General features: G+C 40.0%; 3 protein-coding genes across 6 annotated transcripts; 2 read left to right on the forward strand and 1 right to left on the reverse strand.

Annotated features, from left to right (window-relative positions):
* Positions 1–1,635: 1,635 nt before the first annotated feature.
* Positions 1,636–7,131, reverse strand: si:ch73-54f23.4 (zinc-binding protein A33). The gene is made up of 6 exons (XM_066683223.1): positions 6,922–7,131; positions 4,892–4,987; positions 4,098–4,331; positions 3,709–3,731; positions 3,313–3,428; positions 1,636–2,192 (listed from the first exon to the last, which is right to left on the reverse strand). Exons 1-6 carry the CDS (start codon positions 7,129–7,131, stop codon positions 1,636–1,638), a joined length of 1,236 nt encoding a protein of 411 aa, XP_066539320.1.
* ino80e (INO80 complex subunit E) lies at positions 1,874–17,467 on the forward strand. 4 transcript variants are annotated; one of them, XM_066684127.1, is made up of 11 exons: positions 1,874–2,143; positions 4,239–4,394; positions 7,010–7,120; positions 8,650–8,874; positions 10,403–10,485; positions 10,594–10,664; positions 11,771–11,823; positions 11,911–11,977; positions 12,290–12,401; positions 12,645–12,743; positions 14,833–17,467. In XM_066684127.1, the coding sequence occupies exons 5-11, from the start codon at positions 10,405–10,407 to the stop codon at positions 15,034–15,036; spliced, it is 687 nt and encodes a 228-aa protein (XP_066540224.1). In that variant the 5' UTR covers positions 1,874–2,143; positions 4,239–4,394; positions 7,010–7,120; positions 8,650–8,874; positions 10,403–10,404; the 3' UTR covers positions 15,037–17,467. The 4 variants fall into 4 exon arrangements, with proteins under 4 accessions (XP_066540224.1, XP_066540223.1, XP_066540222.1 ...); XM_066684126.1 differs by lacking the exon at positions 7,010–7,120; XM_066684125.1 differs by lacking the exons at positions 1,874–2,143; positions 4,239–4,394; positions 7,010–7,120; positions 8,650–8,874 and adding an exon at positions 9,344–9,587.
* Positions 17,468–17,925: 458 nt separating this feature from the next.
* si:ch73-54f23.2 (uncharacterized protein LOC107988037 homolog) lies at positions 17,926–22,674 on the forward strand. The gene is made up of 2 exons (XM_066683805.1): positions 17,926–18,429; positions 19,937–22,674. The coding sequence occupies exons 1-2, from the start codon at positions 18,163–18,165 to the stop codon at positions 21,164–21,166; spliced, it is 1,497 nt and encodes a 498-aa protein (XP_066539902.1). The 5' UTR covers positions 17,926–18,162; the 3' UTR covers positions 21,167–22,674.
* The last annotated feature ends 2,334 nt before the right edge of the window (positions 22,675–25,008 follow it).

Below are 25,008 nucleotides of genomic sequence, written 5' to 3' on the forward strand. Positions count from 1 at the left end.
TGGATCCAAAATGGCTGCCATGGTCACCACCCATCTTGAAAAGTTTCCCCCCTCCCATATACTAATGTGCCACAAACAGGAAGTTAATATCACCAACCATTCCCATTTTATTAAAATGTATCCATATAAATGGCCCACCCTGTAGTTTTCTTTCCAGTAAAGGTACCTTTAGGTCAATGCTTGTTTACACCACTATAAAAAAGGTAACACATTAATTTATGTAACAGATTAGTTTAGATAGAAATATAATGCAAACAAAGACTTAAAATAAATATTAGTGCAAAGAAACAAATAAGAGGAAAATGTTTGTTTTTTTTAATTGCAGAATTTGTTATTTTTTATCAGACTAACTGGGACGCTCAGCTCTTGTGACACTGTGTTGAGCTGCTAGCAAGCAATGTGGGCTGTAAGGGGAGGACTGAGAACGCCTGATCATATGACTTTTTAAGTTTTGGAACTTATCCATTATGGCACTTTTCCACTGCATGGTACCTACTCTACTTAATGGTTGGTCTGGCTATTTATTCATTGTGTATTCATGTGTTGTTGTTGTTGTTGTTCCACAGCTCTGTGGATCAGTTCAGATAGATCAGTTTTTTTGTCTGCCACCAATCCAAGGATCTTTTGAAACTCTTCAAACAGACCATGGAATAATTTTATGAGCTGCCATTTTGAGTCGAATATAAAAGCAAATGTAAGTTTTACTGTAGCTTGGAGATTTTACAAACACTAGTTTGTGCTGGATCTCTGCATTTGGTCATGACTGACAAGTCTCTCTGCAATCAGCAATCACCAATCAGCACTCTGCAAGTTTTACATGAGTGAAACCACATATGAGCCAGAACTAAACACCTACCCAGTTCCAGCTATCGAGTACAGTAAGTACCATGCAGTGGAAAAGTGCCATTAGAAACAGTGATTATTTAAATTATTGTCTCCTATAGACAAGATCACCTTTGACCCAGGTCTAGTTTAGTTGTTAATGTGGTTCTACAAAAACTCTAAAATGGAGTTAAGTGCCATTAATTGGTGGCTACTAGCATCCTTTTCTCTGTCTACTCTGAGTGTGTGTGTGTGTGTGCTTTCACTGTCACTGGTGGGCTAAATGTGCAAGACACGTTATTGCACAATGACAAATAATTGCACATAAAAAAAATGCAAATAAATAATAACCGCATTATGGCAGCAACAACCCCAATGATATTTTTCAAATAAAAAATTGAGCTTAGACCCCACATTCATACAATATTGGCATTACACAAAAAAAACAGAATAACAAAAGATATTTTTAGCAGTAGCTTCAGTGTAAAACTAAAGACACCAAACATGACGTAGCTGATGAACTAGAGTGTGTTTATCACACTATTTTTTTAAGCAAAGTGCTGCATTAAATTTGTTGAGAGTTGTGTTTGCAAAATAAATGTGTTGTTAATATAAACTACAAGAATACCAACACAGTAGGAAGTATAGCTTTTCTGTAACTCATCAGTTTCCAAGGAAAAACATGTATCTTCAAAATAAAAGCTTTACAGGAGAAGAGAGATAACCTTAACTTTAAATGGAGGTCACAAATGGAAGTAATTTTGGAGCATTTCTATTGGTCCATTCATCATTAGCAGGTTTGGACTTTAAAACTCAGAGCAAGGGATGGAAGATGGAGAGAGGGGCAAGGTTTTTGCCCTCATCTGTGTCACAGGGGTTGTAGAAGGGAAAAACTGGCATCAGTAGGGGTCCCATGGAGAAGGAGAAGAGAGGCATCATGGTAAAGGCATTGTAGAAGGACACCTCTTCCCGGTCGCAGTCCAGGAAGATCCCGATACGGGTGGGAGAAGTGGCAGACCGCACAAGAGTGGGCTTTGGGTGAGTGCAGGCCAAGATGGAACCATTTTTCAGGGCCAGAGTCCAGAAGCCATTTTCCTCGGTGGAAGAGTCCATCTCGCCACGGGGTATGTTCTCTCTGGCAACACCCAACCTCCATGCCGTCTTTCCCCCAACGTCCACCTCCCAGTAGTGACGCCCATGACTGAAGCCTTCACGACCCATCAAGCAGTAGTAGTAGTAGAACCGTTTTGGGTTCTTCTCCTCCTCCTCAATAAACTCCTTCTCCTCTTCAAACTGCACTTTTGTATCTCCACTGAAGACGGTAAGCAGTGGGTGGGCTGTCTCAGGATCGAAGGTTAACGTTGATATGTCTTTAGAGGAAAAAAAAGGAGTAAAAAAAAATATATATATATAAAATAAGTAATAAGATCCCCATTGGGTGACAGCTAAACCATTACCAAGCTAGCATGAACCAGAACGGCAGTTTATAGCTAGGTTGGTAATTAGTGAACAATAAACAGTGCAGTGAATTAAGCAGCAGAGAACAGTAAACAGTGCAGTGAAATAATATAATAAATAATATATATATATATATAGTGGCCATATTGACAGAACAGTTACTTAAGCTAATTACATAGTTGTTAGCTATGGAATGTGTGAGGCTAAATTTAAATATATGAATCTGTTTGAAAGTCCAGGAGGGTAAACCTTCCACTACAACTGTTAATTTGGGTGTTAAAATTGTAATCACACTATTCAAGTGTTAAATAGAGCAAAAAGAACTGACAAAAACCTAACTAGAATAAGAGTTGTTGTAATGCTAGCTAGCTGCATTAACCTATAGCATAGTGGCTATGGTAGCACTCAGGATTGCTTTAGACCACAGGGTCTCCCTACACTCTCAGAAAAAAAAGGTACAGTAGAGGTACATTATTGGACAATAAAGGTACAAACAGTGTAAATGTACCTTTAAAAGGTACAACAGTGTTTAAAAGTCCAGCTGTGTTCCCTGAAGGTACATTACATACTCTTCTCTAGAAGGAGAGGTGAATATTTGTAAGTTTTCATTATTTAACTGTGTCAAATAAAAAAGACAATATATGTCCTGGAGATGGAATGGAGCATATGAAATCAACACAGTATTAAAATCTACAGTTATAATAGAATATGGTACAATTATGTTCCATAATTAAAAGGTACAAATATGTATGCTTGAGGGTAACACCACAGAGACAGCTAAAGGTACCACCTCAGTGACAAGTTTTCTGACAGTGTATGGTTGTATGATGTAATGTAATCTATGTAGTGCAAGCTGGCTTGTGAAGTTAGAGAGCACAGATAACAAAATAAAATTGAGAGTTCTGTCAAACCAATGATGCTTAAGGATATGCAACAAAATGATGCACAACGCAACAATTAACACATTAAATTTTGTTTTAAAATTTGATTCCCCTTTAACAGGAATCCTAAAAAGCAATATAAGACAAGTACTTGGGTATAGAGATGTTTTCATGTGCTTCCAGATCCTGTACTGAACAGGCCCCACAAACTGGCCCGAGCAAATCTCAGTGTCTATGGGAGGAGGTCGGATAAAATTCACCTCACATCTGGCAGCGAGCGAGAGAGAGAGAGAGAGAGAGAGAGAGAGAGAGAGAGAGAGAGAGAGAGAGAGAGAGAGAGAGAGAGAGAGAGAGAGAATTACAGTTAGGTCAGGAGGAAGATTCATGCCTGAGAATGAAAGCCCACTTATCATGGGGATGGGTGGATGCTATGGTGTATCTGAGAGAGCCCACAGTAGGAGAGAATGACATAATATAAATAATATAATTATATCATTAAATTAGAATTTAAATGACAAAATTAAAGCACAAGTTTTTGGACACTTACCTTTTTAGCAGCTCTTTAATTTCCTAAAAAAAAAAAAAAAAAATGAAGGTATTGTGTTGTTTCTTAAAATTGTAAATTCATGTGATCTTTGACTTACGTTTACATCAGTTCAATCCTATGGCTGTCTGTGATATAAACCGTGTCAGATAGAGACTCTCTGTTATATTCTGGGCCCCTAACAACTGGTTACAAAGAATCTTCTGCAGCTTTGTAACTGTAATAATCCATAACTAAACGCATCCAGACACCCACTAATATTCTCTAGGGTAAATACAATGCGATGTCAGTAAAAAGTGGGTCTCATAGCCTAATACATTAATTAGACAAACAGCATTTGTAAATGCCATGATTCAGTGAGTAAATAATGTTGTAAGGCCCACATTTAGCACCTTCAGTAATTTGGGGCTGTCCTCTTCTTTTAGTTTGCAGTTGAGGGTCTCGATGGCTCTTTCCAGGTCTCGGCCCTGCATGCTGATCTTCCTCTCCCTCTCCTTCAGTATCTTAACACGTCTGTCTCTCTCTTTCCGAAGCCTCTCCAGGTCCCTCTCCTCCTCCTCATCCAGGAAGCGATGTAGGTTCTGGAACTCTGCCCGGATTTCCCGTTCCATGACCTCAAACTGACTCTGAAATCGAGAGATATAAATGTCTGGTGAGAAGCTGACTCAGCAAGAGCTGGAGATTAAGAGGTCAGATTAAATTACTCTGTAATCTAGGAGTCTGTCAGGTACAATAAAATTTCTTGGGAAGCAAATATTGCATTGATTTTTACCAACAAAATGCCCCAGCAAATCAGCATGGCCAGATTTAAAAAGGGCTAGTGTGAGCTTCCTCAAAACATCTTCAACAGCATCATTGGAGCTGAACACGCTTGGAGGACAACACTATTTGGTCAGGGACAGTTGTGCTCTCTCTGACTCACGTCTGTGGACAGCTGTGGCATTAAACTCGCTGTGGAACAAATGTGATGTTCTCTGCAATACTGGTCACTTTTATATGTCAAAATATATGTATTTCAGACCAAATGTTTCTCATATACAAGTTTTAAGGCTCTATCATAATAAATAATATATATTTAATATACATTTATACTGAAAATACAGTGCTCGAAAAATGACAAGATTTCCTCCAGGAACAATAATACATTCAATGTAGATTCAGACTCCAGAAGAAATCTGGCTTTTACCTCCATGTACATGGCTTCCGCATAGGTGTCATTTTCAGCGTCATTACATTCATTGATTTCATGTTTAATCTTCTTAATGGCCTGAATAAGCTTCTCCTGTAATACAAATATAGATACCTCCTTAGTTAAATTTGCATGTTACAATGTTTTTCATGATGTACAATATATGTTAAGACATGTTCCATGACTCCGAAAGATTATACATTGCTCTCATCGTCTGATCTAAATCATTCAGGGATGTGGCTTTTCACATTCAACACATTTTTAATTCCACCTTATATGATACAGACTTGGGTGACATGGTGGTGCAGCAGGTAGGTGTCGCAGTCACAGCTCCAGGGGCTTGGAGGTTGTGGGTTCGAGTCCCGCCCCGGGTGACTGTCTGTGAGGAGTGTGGTGTGTTCTCCCTGTGTCTGCGTGGGTTTCCTCCAGGTGACTGTCTGTGAGGAGTGTGGTGTGTTCTCCCTGTGTCTGCGTGGGTTTCTTCCGGGTGACTGTCTGTGAGGAGTGTGGTGTGTTCTCACTGTGTCTGCGTGGGTTTCCTCCGGGTGACTGTCTGTGAGGAGTGTGGTGTGTTCTCCCTGTGTTTGCGTGGGTTTCCTCCGGGTGACTGTCTGTGAGGAGTGTGCTGTGTTCTCCCTGTGTCTGCGTGGGTTTCCTCCGGGTGACTGTCTGTGAGGAGTGTGCTGTGTTCTCCCTGTGTTTGCGTGGGTTTTCTCCGGGTGACTGTCTGTGAGGAGTGTGGTGTGTTCTCCCTGTGTCCGTGTGGGTTTCCTCCGGGTGACTGTGAGGAGTGTGGTGTGTTCTCCCTGTGTCCGTGTGGGTTTCCTCCGGGTGACTGTCTGTGAGGAGTGTGGTGTGTTCTCCCTGTGTCCGTGTGGGTTTCCTCCGGGTGACTGTCTGTGAGGAGTGTGGTGTGTTCTCCCTGTGTCCGTGTGGGTTTCCTCCGGGTGACTGTCTGTGAGGAGTGTGGTGTGTTCTCCCTGTGTCTGCGTGGGTTTCTTCCGGGTGACTGTCTGTGAGGAGTGTGGTGTGTTCTCCCCGTGTCCACTCCTCACAGAGAGTCACCCGGTGTGGGGCTAGAACCCACAACCTCCAGGAACCTAGTGAGGGACATCAGCGAGTCTTCAAATTATGTATTGATTGTTGTTATCTGTTCTTATGCCAAATCTCTAAAACTGCTTTGTGACAACATCAGTTGGAAAAAGCACTTTATAGATCAATTTTGCTTTTACTGATTGATTGAGTAATGCCTTTGATTTACTGAACATTTTAAGGATTTTGTGTAAAAAATTCTCATTCTCATTGTGAATAAGAAATACATTTCTTATTCTTATTCTGCTGAGATTTTAAAAACCTGGTGTACACCTGGTAATTAAAAGCATCACTTTAAAATCTGATTGCTATACGCCACGTATCCAACAAATCAGCTCGATGACTGAGCTCTTCGTGATCATGGATCACCTGCATTGTTTTGTATGGATGGGGTTTTTGTGAAATATGGCTTGGAGAAATGGATGCATTTACACTTTGGTGACATCTGGCTAATACTCATCTCAGAACCTCCAAACTCTGTTTTAAATGTGTCATGGTTGCGCTTACACCTTCATTTATAGGCAGATAATCACTATCTGTATAGAACACTGATATAGAACACTGTATAGAATACTCAGAAAGCATGAAATGACAAGATGTGTACAGGGTCTTAGTATTGACCCCAGAATTACAATTTTGAAATTGTTACAACCCTCAATTTAGCAGTTCTCTTCTACATTTATTGACAACACACATATTTTAACAGGGCTATTGTGGTTGTAAAAAGCTGAAAAACATGAAGTAGATGAAGGTAAAGAAAATTATTCCACATTGTTCAAAAAAATTGTGATCTGTGTCTTTAATACACATATCTATCTTGTTAAACCATTATCCACAGGGCAACCTTTACCTACAATTACAGGACAGTTTGCCCTGTTTTAAGTGTAGTTACTTTTATGTTTCTTTGTGGAACACTCTGAAGTTTCTGACCTTACCTTCTGCTCCTCCAGGAGAGACTTGTTGAGGTTGTTGTTGGTGTCCTTCTTGTGATTGTTGTACATTCCAGTGTCCTTGTCAGTGCAGAGCGAAGAGAGACGAAATTTCAGGACGTCACACATTAGGGCACAGTTAAAAAGAGGAGAGAGAGAGAGAGAGAGAGAGAGAGCGAGAGAGAGCGAGAAGGACAGAGACAATGTGAGTGTCATAAATCAATGGAGAGAGACACTAGTGATCTGTGATCTGTTTGTTAGGGCTGGCTAAGGCCAAATCATATATTCACTGTTGTGTAAAAACCTTATATCTAATCTTTTTATCCTTTATTTATTTGTTTGTTTTTGATTAATTTATAGTATACTTCTTTCTCCTTTAAAAGTTAACGTTTTGGAGATACAAGGTTTTTGTTCTAAAAGCAACAATAGGTGACGTGTCTGCAGACAGAGAACTACAGTCTATTATCTACTTCACAGTCACTTCCCATGACCCCACCCCTTACCCAAATTTGACTGACCATTAAAAATTAGTAGTGACTAAATTGGGGAGAAATACATCTAAAAAGCTAATTTCAAAGGTTGAAAAATGGGGAAAAACTGCAAATGTAATTTTTGGTTAAACCATTGCTTTAGTAGCTGGCTGAGGCTTTCGGGAGACAGACAAAAAACAAAGGCAGGGTCTCCTGAGGCCTTTATTTATGGGAATGAGAGAATAGCTTTCTATTTCTGTCCACATGCAACAAGAGACCGCATCAGAGGACAGTCGGTGTTGGAGAGGCTTGTGTTTCAGGCTGAGATCCTGTATGAGAGAAAGATTATGTACAAACAAAGAACCTGACCTGTCTCCTAAAGATATTTGGAATAGCTCCACAAATCGAATAGTTAGGACTTCGAATGGGTGACATAGAAAAGCTATTGAGGGCTGAAGTCTATGACATTTATTTCATTATTTGTTCCCTCAAAAGGTCATTCTCTCTTTCTCTCTCTCTCTGTCTCTCTCTCTTTTCCTCACCTATAGTGCATATGAGTCTCTCTCTCTCTCTCTCTCTCTCTCTCTCTTTCTCACCTATAGTGCATATGAGTCTCTCTCTTTCTCTCTCTCTCTCTCTCTCTCTCTCTCTTTCTCTCTCTTTCTCACCTATAGTGCATATGAGTCTCTCTCTCTCTCTCTCTCTCTCTCTCTCTCTCTCTCTCTTTCTCTCTCTTTCTCGCTGAGGCTCGCTCCTAACTGCAAATGTATTATTCATAATGATATTGGCTGAGCCCTTCAGAGTCTGCAGAGTCACATTTGGAGAAGGTCAGCCTTTACAAATGAAAGTTTTTTTTACACAATTATTATTTTATATAATCTCATTTATATGGATTTAGCACTCCATCAGAAAATATGTTGAAAATGTGAAACATATGCATACTTGCTAAAATTACCATATTCAGGTGAAAATGTTTAAACATGTTAGCAGACAACTAATGTGTGTATACATTTTTTAAATGTTGACAATGTTGTTGCCTATTTTTTTAATGTACTTGTTTTTTCAAAGTTGTTTGCATATTATTTATTGATTGATTGATTGATTGATTGATTGATTGATTGATCAGTTAAGTTACTATGGTTGCATCTTTGGCAATTTTCAAGATCCCCTCATGATTTTAACTCCAGATTGTTCAGTCTCATGGTGCAATGCATGCAGTACAGTTACTGGATAGAGGCTGATTGTTTTCTATTATTCCCCACAGGAAGGAAACGCATGCAAACGTCTGTGCACTCTTCTTAATGCGATGATGATACCCAAACAACTATTTGGCTTAATTCAGCAACTGTCTGAAAAAATCCTAGGAGCCATCTAGGACCAAGCACCTCTTTCACACAAAATATTCCTCCATGACCACCTGGACCAAGCCATAGTAACCACCAAGAAACTCCTTAGCAACACCACAGCACCCACGTACCTGCAACACAGTGTATGTAATTTTTATAATTTTCTGAACCCAAAAAGTTTTAAAATCAAATCTTCGTTATATTAAGACAGCACTTAATAAACATTCCAAAGAAATACATCATGTTAATGATTAATTAAAAGTCTCATAAAAATTCATAGTTAAGTAAAAGGACATGCAAACAACAACAACAACAACAACAACAACAACAACAACAACAACAACAATAATAATAATAATAATAATAATAATAGCGAAATACCATTAATATGCCCTGTACCAATAAAAGCGCAAACAAATAAATGCTACACAAATTGAGCACTTATTACTTGTTTAAATTACAAGTCTTTACAAAAATAAAATAGATGTAGATTAATAAATACAAACTCATAAAAACCATTATACTTATAAGTATTAAGGTAAGAAGAATAACTGTAGATAGAAAACCAACGCAAGGTTTTTATCAGTGTACAAAATAAAAGTCTCACAAAACATGTACAGCGGTTGGAATAATGTAACAGACGCTAAAGAAGACTACGTGCTGTTTTTCTGTCTCAAAAATACATTTTACGCTTACTTTCAAGTTCAGTAACGGTCCTACGTAGCGCACGAGCGACTTGATAAGAGAGTTAACTAGATTTTAGCTTTTGTTATTTTTTTGTCTGTTTATTAATGAGAGATAAACCTTTGATTTACGTTTTCTTTTTGCTGTGAGAAGTGTAAAGGGCTACAATCTGGTCAGTATTTTCTCTAGAATCCCTTTGTCTCCGCGAATGTATTTTAGGTGCTTTTTACTTCTTCGCTAGCTTTATTTTGAACATTCCGTTCCACCTTAAATTTCGGCGGTTTTGAATGGAACTACTGCACCATTTAAGGTGGAACGGATTATTTGGCAAAAGAACAGGACGTGTTTAGACATACATGTTTCTCACAAGTTTACAGAAATAACAAAAGGCAGTCTAAACGACTAAGGTGATATGGGACTCATTTAAACTTGTCTAACAAACTCTCAGTCCGAATCTAGCAGATATATCGAGTTCCACCGAGTCTATACATTTCTTTACAATTACATTTTGAGATATAAACAAAGTCATTAAACCAGTTTTCGTGTGAAATAGTTCCTTTCAGAAATAACAGGACTCAGGTGATTGTGATAGGTACATGCTGTTGTCACCAAACCAAATATATTCCATTTTATTTACTATCTTCTGAGTTTTTATTTATAAAATAGATTGAAAGAGTAAATAGATAATGGTAATACATTTGAAAACTACATAGATGCTATATTATTTGGCATTACACTGCTCTTAACTGAACACTGCACCATTAATTCTTAATTAAAAGGCCAAAATCTTGTCTCGTGTATGAGCAATGTCTCGTGTATGAGGCAACATATATCTAACTATTTCAGGTAATTTACATAAAAGGTGAAGAGCTCTTAGTCACTAAACACTTCAGATGTCTGCCACTTAGAACGGTTCCAACTCGGTAAACATTTCCTATAAATACATACTTGGCAATTAAAGCCTAATTCTGATTCCATCTTTTCCAGACATGAATGGCCAGGCCGAATTAGATGTGGATTACAAGCGGAAATACAAAAACCTCAAGCGTAAATTGAAGTTTTTGGTTTATGTAAGTTTTCAGTTTTCAGTTTTCACTGAGTTTTTTGTTGCTACATGAAGTTGCTCAGCTTTAAGATTCAGGATGTTCATTTTTTTTTTTTGTCTTTTTTCATTTCAGGAGCAAGAATGTTTCCAAGAGGAACTGAGAAGAGCACAGAGAAAACTCCTGAAGGTGTCCAGAGACAAAAGGTTGTACACTTGTTTCCTAAATTAGGTTCATTTACAAGTGCAAACCTAGGCTCTAAAGCTCAATCAAAATTTATTCATTCATTATCTGTAAGTGCTTATCCAGTTCAGGGTCGCGGTGGGTCCAGAGCCTACCTGGAATCACTGGGCACAAGGCAGGAATACACCCTGGAGTGGGCGCCAGTCCTTCACAGAGCAACACAGACACACACACACACACACACACACACACATTCACTCACTCACACACTCACACCTACGGACATTTTTGAGTCGCCAATTCACCTACCAATGTGTGTTTTTGGACTGTGGGAGGAAACCAGAGCACCCGGAGGAAACCCACACGGACACAGGGAGAACACACCACTGTCTGTGAGAACACACTCCTCACACACAGTCACCCGGAGCGGGATTTGAACCCACAACCCCCAGGTCCCTGGAGCTGTGTGACTCCGACACTTACCTGCTGCGCCACCGTGCTGCCCATCTACGTTTATGCAATGCATTTAATTCCACTCAGACCTTTCTATGAGGAGATACTAAGCGTCTCAGTTCATGTGAAGGAATGATGACAATATTCACTGAAGAACTTTTCTTTATTCAAGTGCATCCTGTATTGGAATAAAACAAAATACTGACTTGGGGTCAAACAAATTTCCATCCATTCATTCATTCATTATCTGTAACCCTTATCCAGTTCAGGGTTGCGGTGGGTCCAGAGCCTACCTGGAATCATTGGGCGCAAGGCAGGAATACACCCTGGAGGGGGCTCAAACAAATTTCATAACATCAAATTACACAAACCAAAACAATGTTGTACAAAAAATGTTATGGACCTGTGTCATAAGATCCTTACACACGTGTTGCTTTCTGAATTGAAAGTGAACGAGAAGTGTAGTACTGCGTTTTATATTTCTGAAGACGTTTCACGGATGGACCAAAGCCATTACACTTGGTTGCAGTCATGGTGGATGATGGATGGTGTAAAGATATTGTCTTTCAAGCGATACAATGAATTGTGTTTGTGTGTTAAAAAAAAAAAAAATTTAAATTTCAGAATGACTTTAAAACGTATGCCTATGAACTAAAGTCTTACTCTTGTGTCTCAGTTTTCTGCTGGACAGGTTGTTACAGTATGAGCGAGTGGATGAAGACTCCTCTGGTAAAGTGCTGCAGTTTTACTCTTAATGTTGACATTAATGTTATTATAAAAAACAAAATAATTGAGAATATTTTGAATGTGTATTAGACTCAGACGCCACAGCCTCCTCAGAGAGTGATGGAGAGGGTCCCAGAGAAAGAGAGGCAGGAAAGAAGTGAGTCCAGTGAGGGGTTTTGAATGTTTAATGCTGTGTGTAGTAAAAGTGCTAACATTTAGTTTGTGTAACTACTTACACATCCCTGCTACAAATCATGAGAGCAACTTTGGGGATAGTTTTAGTATTCACATTTTTATTAATATTTTTTATAATAATAATTATATATATTTAATATTTCAGCACTTTTTTTTCTATAAATTGTGAGTGGAGCCTGTTGTATGAATATATTTTCATTGCTTATGAATGGGCTTTAAATCACTTGAAGCTGTATGCTTTGCTGTTGCATGATCTTCTTATCACTCTTCTTAGGAGGCGGAGTCCTGGAGTCCCATCACTTCCCTCGACTTCATCCACTCATCTCTCTCTCCTCCCTCGCTCCGGATCAAACCCTCTACAGTCCTCGTCCCAGTATCTCAACACGGTGAGTGTTTGGACACGGCCACACCCTCCACTTCATCACAGCTCAGATCATGGCATTTTTATTTTGTTATCTTTTCACATATTATTTTTGCCACCTGGTTTTATTTGAATTTTATTCATTCATTGTTTGTTTCCTCTTTTTGTTTGTTGTCTTGTCACTTTTCATTGTTTTGGACTGCTGGAAAAACACATCCTCTGGGGTGGGCTTTCTCTGTGCGTGTGTGTGTGTGTGTGTGGTGAAAAGTTACCCTTCCCACCTGACTATTTGGCTCCCTCTGCTGAGCGAATGAAGAAAGAGAGAAAAACAAAACCATCCAAACAAAGGAAAGAGCCTTCAGGAAAGGTGAGAAAGAAAGAAAAGGATAAGATTTACAAAGAGAAAAGGGATGTCTAATATGTCTGTGGTTATATTTTTTGCTCATATGCCCTTAAGTAACAGCAATAGTTTGGCTGAAACTCTTATCCAGACAGACGGTCTAATTATTGATTAGTCTATTCACCACATCTCTTCCCAGCAACCAAGAGTATCAACTGTACCTTGTTTAGTACGTATCAGCTATCTGCAAGTGCCTTATAAGAATTTGGGCTGTTTTGAGAGTAGCCTAAATTCTGTCATTTTTTTCCATGTGTTTAGACAGTTGTCTAAGCATTCCACTGCTGTATGAACTTGAACTATGTAGGGCTGGCCCCGAATATTCGGATAGTCGTTCGTTAGGTAGGTATCCGATTTATAATTTTGAGATTCGGATATTAATTTTTTGGATAAATGTGTCGATAAAGGCAACCCTCCCCTCCACATGTATTCATCCTTGTCAACATAAACGTCTTGAACGAAGCCTAAAACAGCCCATCACCCAACAGCAACCTACTTACAACAAAAGCATGCCAAAGCTACAGTTCATTTTGTCAGCTTTACACCTCAAAGAAGCTCTGGTTTATTTGTTTACACTCTGTGCTCCTATTGGCACAGTGTATGTACAAGTTAGCGAACGACTCAGCAAGTGGAGCCATGCTGGGAGCCGAAGTGCAGTTTTAATTTTACAGCAGCCACTGAGAGCTGATTTTCTGAACAGTAGCTGGCCCCAAATATTCTGGTGTTCAGATATATGTTCACTGGGTAGGTATTCTGTTTCTAATTTTGAGATACGGATATTTATGGATAAAGTGTCTATTGATGAAGGAAACGCTCCAGCATTAAACACAGTGCTTTCCTTACTCCACCCGTAGTCAGGCTCATCAACATAAAACTCTGTGTTAATGAAGCCTAAAACTCGGTTATATAAAACAGCCTAATCTGCTAAAACAACACACAACAAAGTGAGGTGATGCCGCAGTTCATTTTGTCAGCTTTGTGCCTGAAAAACTGGTTAAACCATGTATACTCTGCACCCTTTAGTGAGCTAGTTAGCACGTTAGCAAGCATAGGTAGCGAGCAATGAGTCACAGCGCAGCCTGGAGAGAAGGATATTAAAGCAGGGGTCGTAAGTGGTTTTTGTTAATGACAACAACAAACAACACCCCACTCTCCAAGCATTCGGATATTCGCCAAATATCCCGGCCGAAGCTTTGAAGCCCAAAAAGTGGTATTCGGGACAGCCCTAGAACTATGTAACTTGAACTTGAAAACTGCATTTTACACATTACCCAGTAACTGTACGGCCAAGACATGTTTGGCATCTTGAATTCTTGATCGTTGTCAATAGGGGCATAACTCCCTGCAGCACTAGGCTGCGTTTTCCGGAGTGATAGAATATTTTTGAGATGTGTTCGAGTGGTGTCTGTCATCCGGAATTTCTCAGTACTGGATGTCACTAATTCACCCATGGATGAACGCCATCAAATCCTTTCGATATCTAGTTGAAAGCATTCTCAGATTGATGTTGAGTGAATAGGTGTCCAGATAATTGAGTGTATAGTATAACGTGTCCAATAAAGTTCACAAATAAATACTAATACTGGATGTAAGGGTAGAGATGTTCTATACAGATATCAGCAAAGCTATTTAGTTCATAAGCTGTCATTATATTACTTTCTCTGGAGGTTTGACCAGTGCTATTTAGTGAGGAATAAGCTTCCATTACTGGGTACCTACATCAACCTCATAGCTCCTGTTCAAAGCTAAAGAACTGTAACATTCACATACTGACCCACTGATTTACATATAGGTTGTGGACAGAAATTGAGTCTGTGTAATTTTTGGTTGAACCACGGGTTAAAGAGGAAACCAAACTGTGATGACTTCATATAAAATAAAAACAAATTCAAGCAAACGCCTGCTATTATGACTGTAGCATGCCAGACTGCCCAGCCTCAAGCTCTGCGTTATTAAGTCCGACTCCCCACAACTGCATTCTTTCAAATTATGATGTTGATATACAACGATGAATTGTTCAACCCTTACATCCTTTCTCTTTCTCTTTCTCCTTTCCTAGGTGCTCACTCCTATGGCCTCTAATTACCCAGCAGGCAGTGCTCCGGGCAGTGCTGGGTCCGGCCCATTCAGCTGGGTCCCGCGGCAGATGCTGAGTGGAGACGCTGCAGAAGAGGAAGGAGAGAGTGAGGGAGAAAGCGATGGAGAGGAGGAAAGGGGAGAGGGCGAAGAAGCTGAACTGGTCATTGACATTCCTAATGAGTGAAAGAGACACAAAAAGACCTGAATAGGTGTTTATCATCAATGGTGATTTTGAGGGGAACCTCAAACAATTGCAGTGCAAAAAAAGTCAATATATTTTGGCCCAAATAAATGAGGCAAATTCAGTGCTTACATAGTATGCTTCAAGTGTCTGATTAACTGTACTGCAAACCCAAAACCAAAGTCAAACACCAGAAACATCGCCTGATCAGTTGGTTTTGTTTCTGTAAGCACAGAGGAGCTGCATTTGTATTCATCTGAAGTAACAGTAGGTAGTATTTTTACCTTAGACTTTCTTTATTCGTTCATTCATTGTCTGTAACCGTTATCCTGTTCAGACAGTGACCCGGAGGAAACCCACGCAGAGACAGAGAACACACCACACTCCTCACAGACAGTCACCCGGAGGAAACCCTCGCAGACACAGAGAGAATACACCACACTCCTCACAGACAGTCACCCGGAGGAAACCCACGCAGACACAGAGAGAATACACCACACTCCTCACAGACAGTGACCCGGAGGAAACCCACGCAGAGACAGAGAGAACACACCACACTCCTCACAGACAGTCAACTGGAGGAAACCCACGCAGACACAGGGAGAACACACCACACTCCTCACAGACAGTCAACCGGAGGAAACCCACGCAGACACAGAGAGAATACACCACACTCCTCACAGACAGTCACCCGGAGGAAACCCACGCAGAGACAGAGAGAACACACCACACTCCTCACAGACAGTCACCCGGAGGAAACCCACGCAGACACAGAGAGAACACACCACACTCCTCACAGACAATCACCCGGAGGAAACCCACGCAGACACAGAGAGAATACACCACACTCCTCACAGACAGTCACTAATAGTGGGTCTTTAACCCACAACCTCCAGGTCCCTGGAGCTGTGTGGCTGCAAAACTACCTGCTGCACCACCATGCGTTCATTACCTTAGACTTACAGCTTCAAAATGATTGAGACGCTGATCTGTGACTGAGAACAGAGCCTCGTCATAGCTTCTCTAGACTCAGCCCTGCAGAAAATGGACTATGTAACTTTTGGAAAAGGGTAGGAAAACACCCCCATTCGGCAGTGTTGGGTTTTTTGACCCAGTGACGTATTTTGAACATCCCGTTTCGGAAATGCAAATACCAATTACATAGTTTAGTTTCTCATGATACTGGCCCTTTAAGTTGCAATTACTCTTAAATATATGTGAACACATAAACCTGAGTGATCAGTACATCTTGTTTTGCATGGCTGATCACTCAGAGAATTCAAAAGAGGAAAAGAAAAAGACAGAAGGGAAAGTCTTTCACAACCACACCTATTGTGCCCTTAAGCTCATTGGGATCAGCTCAGACATGCAGCTATGCAGTGTAGCGTTGCACACTGTCTGCTGGCTCTCTCTAGTCATAGCAACAAACACTTTTCTGGATTTCCACTGACAAGTTCCTGCCTTCAACATGCTTTACAACCTCTTGTGTTTGTCTAAGTGCTGTAAATATATGTTGCTTCTTAATTATGGCTGTGATATTGAACTTTCTGATATTGATGTTTCCGAAAGTTGTTTTATGCAGATTGTCGCCCTAAATATATCCAATATTTTTTACTCTTTGTCAAACAAAATGAATTATTTTGAGTCCAGTAGTGAATTTCTGTCTGTGGATGAGTAGGATTATCCTCCGTTCTCTTCCATCATCACAAGTTTTTAATACCTGACCTAACTGAATTGAGAGTGTTCTCCTCCGAGCGTGTAGAGCTCTGACATGTTTACATTAGAGGTCGAGAAGAAACATATAATATAATAAACATGCAAATCAGTCTTGAATCATGTCATAATACAGATTCGCCAGTCTAATGCTCGTCAAATAAAGGGTTTGTTTTGTTTGGCATTATTATTGATTATTATATGTAAACATTGGCAGGTTATTAACGCATGTATATGATTTATACAGTTTATGAGTCAGCTCAGCATTATGTAGAACACACTGGACACTCTAAATTCTTTTTATTTGGGAGTGAAGTTAGACTTCCTGTTAATATGCAAATACAAAGCCTTTAAATTAACCCCTACAACTCCAAGATTTTATTCAGTTACTAATTGTTAGGTGTTACACTGTATTTACTCAGTATCTTCTACTTGTTATTAGGAATTGCTATGAATATATATGAAATATATGGGCGGCATGGTGTCGCTGGCACACAGCTCCAGAGGTTGTCCTGGGGTTGTGTGTTCGAAACCAGAGTTGTGTCACATACTGTAAGTAGTTGGACGTGTTCTCCCTGTGTGCGCGTAGGTTTCCTCCTTTTGCTTTCGGTCCTTAGGTGTGAGTGAATGTGCGAGTGTGTGGTGCTCACGGACTGGTGCTTTTACAGGTTGGGATCCTGCCATGGGCCTAGTGACTCCAGGTAGGCTACCAAGCCACCACGACCCTGAACTGGATACGCAGTTAAAGACAATAAATGAATGAATGAATAAAAACGGCTGGCTTGTTAATTTCTTTAAGTGTACACATTAGGATTCCTAGCTTAGTTGTATGTGTGAGTGTGTGTGTAATGGAGAATGCTGATTTACAGGTACTGGCAAGGGTGTGTGCAGGTTTGTGTACATTGTAGTTAAGCCATTGCCAGAGAAACTGATTTATAAAACAGAGAGAGAGAAGAGGAAGGAGAAGAAGAAGAAGGCAGGGAAAGGGCAGAAACTGAAAGAAGGAGGAGATAGAGGATGATTAAATAGACTTGCAGGGTCTTGTTGACTGTAATTGCTGGAAGTGACAAGACAAAAAGACAAGAAAAGAAGAAAGTAGCCCAGACTCTTATTATATATATCTGAGAAAGGTGAAGCATAGAGAGAGAAAGAGGCTTGAGTTACAAAAACAGAGGGAAAGATAAGAATGCAGTTTGGTTTCTTTCTGCACAGAAGGAAAGAAGAGAAATCAGGGAGGGAGAGAGACTGACAGAGAGAGAGAGAGAGAGAGAGAGCTTAGCAAGCTATAGTTGAGTGTAATTGCTGTTTCAGTGCTGTCAGTGCCAGGCTGCAGTACTGAAGCTGCTGTGTGTGTGTGTGTGTGTGTGAGTGAGAGAGAGAGACAAAGACAGAAAGAGAAAGAGAGCTGTTGTGATCATGCTGGGGTCTGCAGCTCTCACGGTGGTCCTGCTGCTGGCCGACACACTCTCTACCTCACATCCAGATCAGCTCCAATGTGAGGGGAGCTTCTACAGACGATCTCCCCCGAGACACATCACTGACTTAGGGCTGGAGACGCGGTGCCACCACCTGGAGGAGCGAACCTTCACCACCTTGCTCCATCCAGACTGTCCGCACAGCATCCACACTGCCCTCCACCTCAGCCCCCAGAATGACTGGGGAAAAGGAACCACCCACAGCAAGGTGAGCTCTCTTCCTTTGACAGGTGTAAACTAACACACAGCAGGTTTAAGGTCAGTTTCCCTAACACTATGCTATGGTCATGGTTCATATCCCTCCCTTTTTATTGTATCTTTACTGTTTACTTGATGCGTGTGTAGTTGTTTATAAACTAGAAAATGTATCATGTATGGAATAAAAAAGTCAGTGCCATGGCTGAGCATTTCCTCTTTGAGGAAGTACTGAAGTACACCAATGATTGTCTCAAAAAGGCAAGTTCAGACATCCGGGGTTTCTTACATCATAAACCTAAGTAACCAATCACATTGCAGGGTGTGGTTTTCAAGACTCAGGATTGAAGAGGGCTTCATAGTTCCTCTTGTTTTCCTCATGTTCTGTTGTGTGCTACACTGGACACCCCTGGTTACATGACAAGTTATTGATTTTTTAAATGGGAACTAGGCAAAATGTGCCAAACAACACTTAATATTTTATGTCCTTTCTTTTGTGCATTAAAATACGCAAAAGTATTTTCTGAGCAGAATATGTGTTTGCAGGTCATTTGACCAGAGGCAACGAAGCATAAGAATGTTACACTTGTATTTACTGTTAATTATTATTATTATATAGGGACCAAACCAAAGCCTATGCTTCCGCTGAATTGCACTGTCACTGATGTTAAAATGTAAGTTCAGAAAAAATTAAATGTAGACTACACAGTTTTCCCATTAACCCAAATGTAGCTGAGTCAAGACAAGCTGGGTTTCATTCTAGGGCCATGAAGTTAATGTAGCTAAGAAGCTATTTCACACCTGTAGGCATCGTGCAAACTGTATCACAAGCATCACAAGCTTTAAACATATTTGACATACAGAGTAATCTTATATAGACTCTCTTAATGACAAGAAATCTGACTTAATTCATCCATTATCTGTAAGCGCTTATCCAGTTCAGGGTCGCGGTGGGTCATTGGGCGCAAGGCAGGAATACACCCTGGAGGGGGCGCCAATCCTTTACAGGGCAACACGGACACACACACACACTCACACATTCAAAACTGACTTAATATATGCTAAAAATTGCAGCATACATTTTGATAGCTCAGATTGGTCCAGTACATTTTAAAGCATAAATTTGTCAAAAGTGTCCATAGGGGTGGGTGTGTGAGTGTGTGTCGCCCTGTGAAGGACTGGTGCCCCCTCCAGGGTGTCTTCCCGCCTTGCGCCCAGTGATTCTGTGTGGGCTCTGGACCCACCGCGACCCTGAACTGGATAAGCACTTACAGAAAGACTATACTAAAGTACAGTATACAAATAAATATATATATATATATATATATATATATATATATATATATATATATATATATATATATATATATACAAATATATATATAATTGATTTACTATCCAGAACAACGAGTGAATCTACATATGTTTCTGAATTTTTATATGTAATGCTGAGCTTATTGTAGCTTTAAATCTTTATATAAATATGTTTTTTTATATATATATATTTGTTGTACCTTCAGGATGAAAGCTGGAGTGGTCAAGATTCCCATATGTTCATCCCAGCTCTTTACAAGAACAACCGGCATGTGGCCCCATCCACCTGGCTCTCCCCTCTCCAGAAAATGGATTCTCTCACTGCAGAGCATGTGGAGAGCCAGGTCATACCACTTTGTTCCAAAACAGAGGGTGAGATGTATGTCCAAAGCGGAGTGGGGGGACTGAGCGAGTGTGAAGGAGAGATGCTATGGACGGTAGTTTGTTGTGCTGCCCCAGATGCATCGGCTAGCTTTAGCATTGGAATGGTCATGGACGGAGAGGGCAGCTTGAAAGTTATAAGCGTGGAGGAGCTGGAGAACCTAGTGGGGATTGGGGAACTTTTTCCAGGGGGGTGTGGTCAAGGAGGCCATGAGCATCTGCAGGTAATTTCACAGTCTATAGAAGACACTATGAATAAACAGTTGAATGCAATAAAACAAGAGGATGAATCTATTGAAGAAACATTGATCGAGGAAAGCTTGACAGAGGAAAATGCAAACGACACAGAATCTGAAAACCAAGAAAGTGTCTTGCTCTACATCCTGTCCTCCTTGTTCTCCCTCCTTTGTGCCCCTCTATTTCTAGTCATCTCCATCCTGACCAACTTTCTGTCTCAGGTAAGCTACGTCCTGCAGGAGGATGCAGCTGTGCTAGCATCAGTGCCCATAAACTGTCTAATTGTGGTCCGGGATGTCGCTTGTGGTGTGGTTTCTTGGACTGAAAGCCTATGTAACCTCCTGTACACAGTGGTGGAGACTGTCGTGGGAACATTTTACTTCTGCATCAGTACATTAGTGGGCACTTTCCTGCTGTCCTGCCAGGAGTTGGTAACTGGAATTGGAACGCTAATGTCCGACATTCTGGGCATAGCAACTGGAGTTCTGGAGCTAGTCTGGGATCTGGGTGGAGGTTCGGTGGAGTCAGCAGGATGTGGTCTGTTCCAATATCTAGAAACTGTGTGCTTTGAAACGGTTCATCAAGTCAAGACCGTAGGAGGTGGCTTTATGTGTTTAATGTGGAGAAGCCAGAGGGGACTGGTTCATGTGCTTTACACAGTGAGCATTGTAATTAGTGGAGTGCTAGAAAATGCAGTGGAAAATGTGCAGGCAGCTTGTGGAGGGGTGGAAAATGTGTGCATTGGGTTTCTGGAGGTTTCCACAGTGGTAGAGAATGTGGTCCAGAATGTTGCAGAGGACATACAAGAAGCTGTTTGAGAAGCATGAAGGAATATAATGGATGTTTATTTTGTGCATGTGTGTGTGTGTGTTTTACAGATATGCATCATATGTATCTGTTCAAGCTTGCATATACTGCACAGCACCATTAAGTATCCGCTCATTAAAAACAACAGCCTTGGCACATGTAATTTCTATAATTCTGTTAGTTTAGGCAAAATTCAGCAATGTATTAGTAGTTTTACAACTAAAATGAACATAGAAACAGACAACTTTGTTCTTCATCTCTATTGGAAATGGAAATGCTGAATATACATTCACATATTTTGGTTAATACCATTTGGTTTTGTTAACTTTAACCAAAAATTCAACCAAGGCCAAAAACACCACCCAGATTTAGCGTAATAAGTTCTTGGTTCAATAAAGCATGAATTATCATTTTAAAGTCTTATTTTTCCATAATATTTAATCAAAATGAGCTGAAATCAAATTTTGATGACATCACCAAGCACCAGTGGGCAGGGTAAAGTACATTTGATGAATAATTTAATGTCACAGAGAATTCTTGATTATATGTTTCATTCTGTATAAGACATGGCTAAATGTTAGCACAGGTGCTCCTCTGAATCAGTGATGAGACCAAAAAATGTTAGACACAGGCCACAAAACACAAAATCTCTAAATTAAGATAACCCATATGGGCTCATGTGAGTCCTATATACCTACAGGTACTTGGCTGCCAATATTTATCTGATATTGACAGCACAACTGGTTTCCATTAATAACCCATGTAACAACCCACCCAGAGCCCGTGTTCAAACGATGAGGACCCTACTAAGGTGGGTTGTTTCTATTTGTCTGATGTTTTTGGCTCTTAACATATTTTTTAGTTAAACATTTGTGATAACGTTTAGCTAACAGTAACTGTAATCATGTTGCAGTAGCTGCTGTTAGCATCATTGCTAGCAACGTTAAAACAGCTTGTTGTTTATCCTCTCAGTCACACACAATCATTTCACACAACAAAAAGCCATCTATTCTAACTGTACACACATTACACATTACTCTCACACACATTATAAATCCATCTTTGAAATGAATAGCATTTGTTTTGTTCAAAAAGTGCACATTTCTGAGTACAGAACACTGGCCATGTCTCGTGAGGTAATGTTTACAGTTTTGTAATGTTGGTGTAGGTGTGGTACATGGATAATGGGTTCATTATTGTGATTTCCATCAGAAGTTAAAATATGAATGTACATGGCGCACATTAAAATGAGAAATCTTTAATGTCAGCAGTTTGATAGTGTTCTGAAATGCTAAGTGCTCTGTAAATGTTAGCCTTAGCTTCTGCTTCGTCATTCTTTTAAAGTGGAACATTTGTTGAAAGAGTAAATGCATTCATCTGTCCAACTTTGTTAAATAATATTCACACTGGTTAGCTGAGATGAAAGAGTGAATTCATGGTAATGAATAACTGGATAGGGATTTTCTAATTAATTTCACAGTGAAACTGCAATTTGTCATTTTGTCTTTGTTAACTGTAGACTGCATTGATGTAAATAAATAATGCTTCTCTGCTTTTCTTGCCATGTTATTACTATATTACTGCAATTAATAGTTATTAATTCATTGTATGTAACTGATTATCCAGTTCAGGGTGGCTTCGGGTCCAGAGCCTATATGGTATCACTGGGCACAAAGCGGGATCACACCCTGGAGGGCAACAGAGCGACACACACTCACACGTTCACTCACACCTATGGACCCTTGAGTAGCCAATCCATCTACCAATGTGTGTTTCTGGACCGCGAAGGAAAGTGGAACACTTGGAGGAAACTCACGAAGACACAGGGAGAACACATCACACTCCTCCCAGTCACTCGAAATTAGGTTCGAACCATTGTTGATTCACTGAGGGCAAAGTTGGAGGTCCACTAGTGTTTTACACAGTGTTTTCTGGGTGGACCGCTGCTGATTAAACAGAATTTTAGACAAAATGGCACATTTTAGCACTTTTCCATTCACAGTCCAATTTACATTTGGTTCTTTTTGTTATTCTTTATAAATAAATTAGTAAATAATTTTAATCCAGCACAGTGTCAACATTTTTATCCTTTAACCATTTTATATCAGGCTTATACTCATTATTATATCTCTCATAGTTGTTGGTAATATTTGTATTAGTTTGTTTTGCAGAATAAAAGTCTCTGTGAATGTAAAATGTGTTTGAGGAGATTATAAATGAGTTATATCCTGTACAGGACAGTAATCTGAGTGGTCCGATGGTGGACCAGTAGTGGTCTACAGTCATGATCGCTGTCTGGGATGAGAATAATATGCTTGATATGCCCACTTAGTATGACACTGTATACTATACAATTTACAAATATTAACGTAAATTTGGAATACGTTAAGTGGAATGTCAAATCATTCATTCATTATCTGTAACCCTTATCCAGTTCAGGGTCGCGGGGGGTCCAGAGCCTACCTGGAATCATTGGGCGCAAGGCGGGAACACACCCTGGAGGGGGCACCAGTCCTTCACAGGGCAACACAGACACTCACACATTCACACCTACGGACACTTTGAGTCGCCAATCCACCTACCAAGGTGTGTTTTTGGACTGTGGGAGGAAACTGGAGCACCCAGAGGAAACCCACACAGATACAGGGAGAACACACCAACTCCTCACAGACAGTCACCTGGAGGAAACCCACGCAGACACAGGGAGAACACACCAACTCCTCACAGACAGTCACCTGGAGGAAATCCACACAGACACGGGGAGAACACACCACACTCCTCACAGACAGTCCGCACTATGTGCCGTACCTATGTCAAATCAGTGATCATCAATGTAACTCATGTCATATAGAAATCCTTGATTCTGCTGCCATCTCTTAAAAAATATACTCTTAAAATATACTCAGTTCACTTTTATTTTTGTATGATAAATATGTAAAATTATTACATTTTCAGTAAATTCTATATTTTATAAAAGCATAAAACTCCAAAAGGTACAGAAAATGTACTTTATTACAAAGGAAATCTGATCATTTTGAAGCAAATTAGCTGTACTCTGCAAATCTGCATCTGAATCTACAAGACATAATAATCAAATCAGATTACAGTTTTATATTTTTTAAATATCCAAACTAAATATATTACTTGAGGGGAGGCCCCCAGGTGAGAAGGCCTTACCCTTTGCTTTACTAACAGCCTCTTATGATTGACTTTAAATTAGGCTTAATTTTGGTACATTACAGTGAGGATTTCCTGGCATTCAGCCACATTAGCTCAAGTACTGATGTGGAGGATTTTGCTGATGCTGGATGACTGGTTCTCTGCCAACACACCCATGCGGAGATCCACATTAGGGATATTAGGAATATTAATAATAATATATGGAAATTTGTTTGTGTAGGTACAAGCCAATGATTGTACAGGGTGGGCCATTTAAAAACAAAAGCTGGATCCAAAATGGTCGATTTCAAAATGGCCGCCATGGTCACCACCCATCTTGAAAAGTTTCCCCCCTCCCATACACTAATGTGCCACAAACAGAACGTTAATATCACCAACCATTCCCATTGTATTAAGTGTATCCATATAAATGGCCCACCCTGTTGAAAAAAAGTTTACATGGTTATTCAGTGTTTGACCACGAGGTGGCACCAAAAAGCTGCCATTTACTTAGGAAAAAGCCCAACCCATATTTTTCTAACCTTTGCCGTCAATCAAATACACCTTTAACAGAACACAATATTTATCTAATGGAACTGGTAATACACATTGCAACAAACAATCTTGTTTTTTCAGCACCCATAATTTGTTATCTGCACATTTACATATGCGTGAGTATGTGAGTAACTGGGTG

Source organism: Hoplias malabaricus, chromosome 10, assembly GCF_029633855.1.
Source record: "Hoplias malabaricus isolate fHopMal1 chromosome 10, fHopMal1.hap1, whole genome shotgun sequence".
NCBI lineage: Eukaryota > Metazoa > Chordata > Actinopteri > Characiformes > Erythrinidae > Hoplias > Hoplias malabaricus.

Bases quoted from the DNA above. Each gene is read 5' to 3' on its own strand.
- si:ch73-54f23.2 (XM_066683805.1), top strand. From the start codon at position 18,163: ATGCTGGGGTCTGCAGCTCTCACGGTGGTCCTGCTGCTGGCCGACACA. The intron at 18,430-19,936 runs GTGAGCTCTCTT...TTGTACCTTCAG, and splicing joins AAGGAACCACCCACAGCAAG to GATGAAAGCTGGAGTGGTCA.
- ino80e (XM_066684127.1), top strand. From the start codon at position 10,405: ATGAATGGCCAGGCCGAATTAGATGTGGATTACAAGCGGAAATACAAA. The intron at 11,824-11,910 runs GTAAAGTGCTGC...AATGTGTATTAG, and splicing joins AGTGGATGAAGACTCCTCTG to ACTCAGACGCCACAGCCTCC. The intron at 12,402-12,644 runs GTGAGTGTTTGG...TGTGGTGAAAAG, and splicing joins CGTCCCAGTATCTCAACACG to TTACCCTTCCCACCTGACTA.
- si:ch73-54f23.4 (XM_066683223.1), bottom strand. From the start codon at position 7,131: ATGACACTCACATTGTCTCTGTCCTTCTCGCTCTCTCTCGCTCTCTCT. The intron at 4,988-6,921 runs GTAAGGTCAGAA...TTTGTATTACAG, and splicing joins CTCTCCTGGAGGAGCAGAAG to GAGAAGCTTATTCAGGCCAT. The intron at 2,193-3,312 runs GTACTTGTCTTA...TTTCCTCTAAAG, and splicing joins GAAAACATCTCTATACCCAA to ACATATCAACGTTAACCTTC.